General features: G+C 39.8%; 1 protein-coding gene across 1 annotated transcript; it reads left to right on the plus strand.

The window, feature by feature from the left end:
• The first annotated feature begins 634 nt into the window (after window positions 1–634).
• On the plus strand, window positions 635–5788 carry LOC143187598 (uncharacterized). Its single transcript, XM_076391825.1, has 3 exons — window positions 635–4877; window positions 4980–5137; window positions 5192–5788. Exons 1-3 carry the CDS (start codon window positions 635–637, stop codon window positions 5786–5788), a joined length of 4998 nt encoding a protein of 1665 aa, XP_076247940.1.
• The last annotated feature ends 1644 nt before the right edge of the window (window positions 5789–7432 follow it).

Consider the following 7432-nt stretch of genomic DNA (forward strand, 5'->3'; position numbering starts at 1 on the left):
GTCCACTATCGAGCTAAACGTATTCGCACAAGGTTAATTCGGCGTGCGAAGTGTAAGTTCATCTATCTCATAAGATAGAAAACGCACATAAACATTTTGGTCCTTCGAGCCGGATACTTGGTGACAAAGGAACTTGTGCAGTGCAGTGAACACTAAGGAGTGCATCAGCTTTGGTTATCGAAAGCGTTGCTTATTAGTGTTGGAGTTTGGCTTAGAACAAGAAGCTTCAACTTGATACGTCTGGATCTTAGTCTCTATGCAAAGAGGGCAGATCAGCAGTATCACCGTATGGGATACTTCAACCAAGGAAGCAGCCTATAGGACACCTCAACCAAGGAAGCAGCCTATAGGACACCTCAATCAAGGAAGCAGTCTATTTGGACACCTTAACCGGGGAAGCAGCCACCGGACAACGGATCATTTAGGAGCGACACATCGAAGCATCACCGAGGCATCGTAACAGCATCATCGAGAGAACGCAAAGTCGTTGAGGAACTGCAGCAACATCGCAACCGTCCCAGAAGTTCAAGAGTCTGAAGGTTTAGTATACGAATCACCATTTCCTTAGCATATTTCCCTTCGTATAAATAGCATCGATCTTGATTTCGTTTGTTATATTAACTGTCGGTGTAACATGGCTAATACGCAAGAATCAGTGCAATTGAAGAGTCTTAGGAGACAGCGGGCTTCGATAAAGGGACAGCTTACACGTATAGAGACCTATTTGAAGGAGGGCGAGCATGTAGAGGTACACGACTTACAAATTCGTAAGGAAAGGGTAGTAGAGTTGGGCAAATCGTTCGAAGAAGTTCAGCTGGGTATAGAACTAGAGGATGAAGTTTCAAATCATGACATCGAAAGAGAACAGTTTGAACGTAATTATTTCAAAATAGTTAGTACAATTAACAGACAGCTTGAGGGATTGCGACCTTCGAATGCAGCAACAAGTTCAGTTAGAAAGGCGGATTCACCAAATACAGTGATGATAAAACAAGAGAACACGCTTCTACCAAAAATAGAGATCAAACCATACGACGGCAATCCAATTGAGTGGCATAGTTTTCACGACACCTTTAAAACATTAGTCCATGATAATCTAGACATACCATCGGTGCAGAAATTTCACTTATTGAAAAATGCTTTACGCGGGGAAATCGCGTCGGTCGTTTCCGCTTTGAATGCGTCAGAGCCTAATTACCTGGTAGCTTGGGATTTGCTGCAAAAGCGGTGCAATAAACCGCGTCAAATAGTTCAATCTCATTTAAAGGTTTTGTTTGAATTGCCAGAAGTAATGCGCGACGCACCTGCGAATTTAAGGTCTCTTGCAGAACAAGCGCAAATGCATGTGAAGGCACTAGCGACACTAGGTCTACCCACAGGCCAATGGGATGCAATTTTAGTTTATATGATAGGTAAAAAATTGGACAAAATTACAAGGCGCGGGTGGGAGCGTACTTTAGAAAATGAGGACATGCCCACATTCGAACAATTATTAAATTTTATAAATAAGCAAGCGCGCGGTGAAGAAATTGAAATAGAAGTTCTTAGCTCACACAGGCGAAACGTGTATCAGGAGCGTTCTCAACGCAATAATGTCGGTTCCAGAGGTCATTCTTATGTAGCGACGGCAAATAGTAATAAGTGCGTTATGTGTGAAGGGAATCACGAAATATATCAATGTAATCAATTCTTAAAGGCAGCCGTTCGCGATCGGTTAGAGGTTATAAGAAGAAGTAGATTGTGTATCAATTGTTTTCGATCTAACCATGTAGTTAAGAATTGTCAGGCCACAGGTAGCCGGAAATGTAAGCAGAAACATAATACTTTGTTACATTTCAATAATGAAAATAGAGTCAATCTTAATAATAATAGTACACAAGCAGTAGATCATGCAGGAAATTCCGGATCGAATGCAAATGCATTAACGGTCACTTGCGGTTCGGAAGTATTATTGGGTACTGCTCAAATAAAAATACTAGATAGATTCAATAAGGAACATGATTGTCGTGTGTTATTAGACGGAGGGTCACAAACTCATTTTATTACAGAAGAATTAGCGGAAAAATTACAGTTACAAAAACAGGCTGTTAATTTAACTTTCTCAGGCCTGGGGCAACAAGCGACCAAGGCACAATATTTAGTAAAAACTGTAGTTAAGGCGCGTCATAGTTCTTTTACAAGTCAGGTATCATTTATAACTCTGCCGTTTCTTACAGGACTGTTACCTTCACGACAAGTTGACCGCTCGAACATGCAAGTACCGCGAAACATTAAATTAGCAGATCCAGAATTTCATAAACCCGGAAAAATAGATGCATTGCTAGGGAATACATTATTTTTTAAATTATTAAGTATTGGCCAAATTAGATTAAGCAATAGTGCAGTAATCCTGCAAAAAACATTACTAGGATGGATTCTTACGGGCGAATCCAACATCCAACCAAAATATAGAGCACCCACCTTGGTAAATTCATTTCACATAGCAACATCGTTAGACAAAACATTAAATAAATTTTGGGAAGTAGAGTCATTCGTAGATAAGCAGTTTTTGTCAGCAGAGGAAAGAGCTGCGGAAGAATTATTCAAACAAAGCACCGTAAGGGATACAGACGGCAGATATTGTGTCAGGCTGCCCTTTAATGAGCGAAAACAGCTCTTAGGGAATTCGCGAGAAGTAGCACTTAAGAGATTTTATGCATTGGAACGCAAATTACATTTGAATAAAGGATTACTAGATAGTTATAGTGAATTTTTGAAGGAATATGAGCAACTGGGACACATGACACAGGTCAGTGTAAAGGAAACAAGCAAGGGCTTTTACCTGCCGCACCACGCGGTGGTAAAAGAGTCCAGTGAAACAACTAAAGTACGTGTAGTATTCGACGCTTCCGCAAAAAGTTCAACTGGGGTTTCACTTAATGAAACGCTATTAATTGGGCCTAATTTGCAGGACACTTTATATAAATTATTACTCCGATTTCGTTCGTACTCATATGTTTTGACAGCAGATATTGAAAAAATGTTTAGACAAGTTAAAGTACATGCTGAGGATAGGAGTTACCAAAGGATCCTATGGCGCAATTCGCAAGATCAACCTGTCAAAACATATGAACTAAATACTGTAACCTACGGAACAGCATCAGCTCCGTTTTTAGCGGTACGTTGTTTACAGCAGCTGGCTAACGATGAACAGAACAAATTTCCCAGAGCAGCAGCTATATTCAAAAGGGATTTTTACATGGACGATTTGTTAACTGGAGCCGCCACTCGCGACTTAGCTTTAAAGATACGGGACGAAGCAATAGCATTAGCAAGAGTAGGAGGGTTTAATTTAAGACAGTGGACATCGAATGATGCAGAATTAATTAAGGATTTAGATACAAGCAACCATGAACGGACTCTTTCTTTAGACATCGACGAAACTAGGAAGGCATTAGGCATTTGTTGGAAGCCAAGAATAGATGAAATTTTATATACTATAAAGAGCAGCGAAAACAATTCTAGATCGACAAAGCGTACAATATTATCACAAATAGCCCAATTATTTGATCCCTTAGGTTTATTAGGGCCGGTAATAGTTAGAGCCAAAATAATTATGCAAGAACTGTGGAAAGCAAATATAAATTGGGATGATTCAGTACCACAAGCAATTTTGACTATGTGGCTGGAATTTAGAAAGGAATTACCGCATCTAAATAAATTTTCGATACCAAGAAACACTGTTATTGATGACCCAGTGACGGTTCAATTGCATGGGTTTGCCGATGCTAGTGAAGCGGCGTATGGGGCTTGCATCTACCTACGATCAGTCAATAAGCAAGGCAGCTGTAAAGTTAGTTTATTGTGTGCCAAATCACGAGTTGCCCCGGTAAAAAGCATATCATTGCCTCGCTTAGAACTGTGTGCGGCTAAGTTGTTAGCTAATTTGTTTAAGGAGAGCCGTAGCGCATTGAGTCATATTCGGGTTGAAAGGACTGTATTATGGTCAGATTCTACAATCACTTTGCATTGGATTAAAACATCGCCTCATCTGTTAAAGACATTTATAGCAAATAGGGTCAGCGAGATTCAGGAACAGACGGATGTTCGAGCCTGGCGACATATTTCGAGTCCAGAAAACCCTGCGGATTTTATATCCAGAGGTTTAACGCCAGTGCAGATCCTAAATAATCAATTGTGGTTAAAGGGTCCGCATTGGCTTTCAAAACATGAAGACGCGTGGCCGTCCGTAGATCTTCCTGATATCGATATCCCGGAAACGCGTAATTTTAAGGTTTTAGTAGCAAGCCTTGATACTGCGTTTTTCATAGATAGATTTTCGTCAATAAATAAGCTTAATAGAGTGTTAGCATACATATTACGGTTCTATAACAATTGTAAGGGTAACCTAAGGATTACGGGTGAACTAACAAACATAGAAATTACAAATGCACATATATATATTTTGAAACTAGTTCAAGCGCATACTTTTGAGCAAGAAATAAGGGATTTGAAAAACAACACTCCAATTAACAAAAAAAGTAAGTTGCTCAACCTAGCGCCATTTATTGATGGAAATGGCTTATTAAGAGTAGGCGGGCGATTAAAACACGCGCATATTAGCTACTCACACAAACACCCGATTGTATTACCGCGTCGGCACTACATTACAGAATTAATAATTAGAGAAGAACATTTGAAGAATTGGCATGCAGGTATACAGGCTACGTTAAATGCGGTTAGACACAAATATTGGCCAATCGATGGAAAAAATTTTACGCGTAAGATAATTCATCGTTGCATTAACTGCTTCAAGGCTAATCCCAAGGTACCCGAATATATTATGGGGAATTTACCAAGGGATCGGGTGACCCAAGCACGTCCATTCGAGAATGCAGGTATTGATTATTGTGGACCATTCTTAATAAAAGAAAGGAAACATAGAAATGTGAAAAGGATTAAGAGTTATGTCGTTGTATTTGTATGTTTTGCTACAAAAGCCACTCATTTGGAACTAGTCACAGATCTGACTACAGAAACATGTATAGCCGCGATTAAACGTTTTTTCGCAAGAAGGGGAAAGTCTCGAAATTTATATTCCGACAACGGTAGCAACTTTGTTGGTGCGAGGAACGAAATCATAGAAATTCAAGCATTTGTAAATTCTGAGGAATATAAGGGAAATTTAAACAGATATTTGACAAATGAACAGGTCAATTGGTCGTTTTCTCCGCCTCGTTCACCGCATTTCGGAGGCCTATGGGAAGCCGCGGTTAAATCCTTTAAAAAGCATTTAAGAGCTACTATTGGAGAAACTGTGTTTACCTACGAACAATTTAATAGTATTATAATCGAGATCGAAGCTATTTTAAATTCCCGTCCACTAACTCCCTTATCCTCTGATCCGAACGATTGTATCGCATTAACACCTGCCCATTTCCTAATTGGTGGTTCGTTACAAACTCTGCCAGAATACGAAATCTCAGATATCCGAAAAAATAGGCTGTCACTGTGGCAGCATACCCAAAAAATTAAACAGCATTTTTGGAACAGATGGCACAGGGAATACCTACATGAGTTACACACTAGAAGCAAGTGGCATGTCGATGCCAACAACAACATCAAGGAAGGGATGCTGGTCCTAATACGCGAGGACAATCTAGCCCCGTTGCAGTGGAAGTTAGGCAGAATCATGGAGCTACACCCAGGAGAAGACAAGATCATCCGTGTAGTGTCTGTGAGAACACCATTAGGAATTTATAAAAGAAGTGTTAAGAAACTGGCGCCATTACCAATAGAGTACATGTAATAAGAAACTAGTTCATAATTTGTTACAAAGGCGGTATTAGAGAGTAGTTGTTTCTATAACATTGTACACGTGAATTTAAGACCGCGTTGCTATAAGTATATACTGTAAGGTAGTATTAAGATTTTCGTTTTGACTTTCCGCAAACCATTCATTGTTTAAATCTTTTGAACATGACCGTTCAAGGGGGGCGGTATGTCGCGTAGCGAACCCTCTTACATTATTTGTCGTAGCAGCAGTAAATATCCAAGGAACAGTTACTTGCCAAAATTTAGTTTATTAGCTGTCGACACGTTGTACCAGGGTTTGAATTTAGTCATAAATTTTATGTTTTCCATATGTTCACTCCAAGTCGAGGTGCTCCTTGGTTTTTTATTGCTAGCTGTAAAGCATTAGTCGGATTAGCGGCGTGGGTCATCGGGGATGCAGTCGGTAACTTCCGATGACCGTTGGAAAAACCCAGAAATTCCCACTTCTAGCTTAATTCTGTCAACCCCACTCCGTTTGAACTCTGTTTTCTTGTTACCCCCTCTTTTTTACAAAGACCAATGAGATGTACGCTTAATTTGAAACAGCACAGCCTAACGTATAAATATGAAGACTGCCGCGAGAATTGGTGATTTTTGCTTCGTATTTGTCCGACAAACGAGAATAAAGTTCATTAGAGAAAAGGTTTTGAATCGCTACAAACAACAATTTATACAGTCCACTATCGAGCTAAAAGTATTCGCACAAGGTTAATTCGGCGTGCGAAGTGTAAGTTCATCTATCTCATAAGATAGAAAACGCACATAAACAATTATTGAGGATGAAGATTGAGAATTGGGTATTGAGGTTTGAAGAATGAGGATTGAGAATTGAGGATTGAGGATTGAGGATTGAGGATCTAGGATTGGAGATTGAATATTGAGGATTGAAGATTGGGGATTGAGGATTGAGGATTGAGTATCTAGGATTGGAGATTGATTATTGAGGATGGAGGTTGAGGATTGAGGATTGAGGATTGTGAATTGAGAATTGAGGATGGGGACTAAGGGTTGAGGATTGAGGGTTGAGGATTGAGGATTGAGGATTAAGTATTGAAGATTGAGAATTGATCACTGAGGATTGATGATTGAGGATTGCAGATTGAGTATTGTGGATTGAAGATTGAGGATGCAGGATTGAGGATTGAGGATTGTGGATTGAGGATTGAGGATTGAGGATTGAAGATCGAGTATCGAGGATTGAAGATTGAGGATTGAGGCTTGAGGATTGAGGATTGAGGATTGAGCATTGAAGATTGAGGATTGGGGATTGAGGATTGACGATTGAGGATTGAGTATTGAGGTTTGAAGATTGAGTATTGATGATTGAAGATTGAGGATTGAGGATTGAGGGTTGAGGATTGAGGACGAGGACTGACGGTTGAGGATTGAGGTTTGAGGATTGAGGATTGAGGATTGAGGATTGAAGATTGAGTATTGAGGATTGAAGATTGAGGATTGAGGATTGAGGATTGAGCATCGAGGATTGAAGATTGAGTATTGAGGATTGAAGATTGAAGATTGAGTATTGAGGATTGAGGGTTGAGGATTGAAGATTGAGGATTGAGGGCTGAGGATTGAGGATTGAGGATTGAGGATTGAAGATTGAAAATTGATGATT

Source organism: Calliopsis andreniformis, unplaced genomic scaffold, assembly GCF_051401765.1.
Source record: "Calliopsis andreniformis isolate RMS-2024a unplaced genomic scaffold, iyCalAndr_principal scaffold0091, whole genome shotgun sequence".
NCBI classification, from domain to species: domain Eukaryota; kingdom Metazoa; phylum Arthropoda; class Insecta; order Hymenoptera; family Andrenidae; genus Calliopsis; species Calliopsis andreniformis.

Excerpts from the sequence above, each read along its gene's own strand:
- LOC143187598 (XM_076391825.1), top strand. The coding sequence starts at position 635 with ATGGCTAATACGCAAGAATCAGTGCAATTGAAGAGTCTTAGGAGACAG. Across the intron at positions 4,878-4,979 it reads ACGTCCATTCGAGAATGCAG|CCACTCATTTGGAACTAGTC; the intron begins GTATTGATTATT and ends TTGCTACAAAAG. Across the intron at positions 5,138-5,191 it reads TCATAGAAATTCAAGCATTT|GTCAATTGGTCGTTTTCTCC; the intron begins GTAAATTCTGAG and ends ACAAATGAACAG.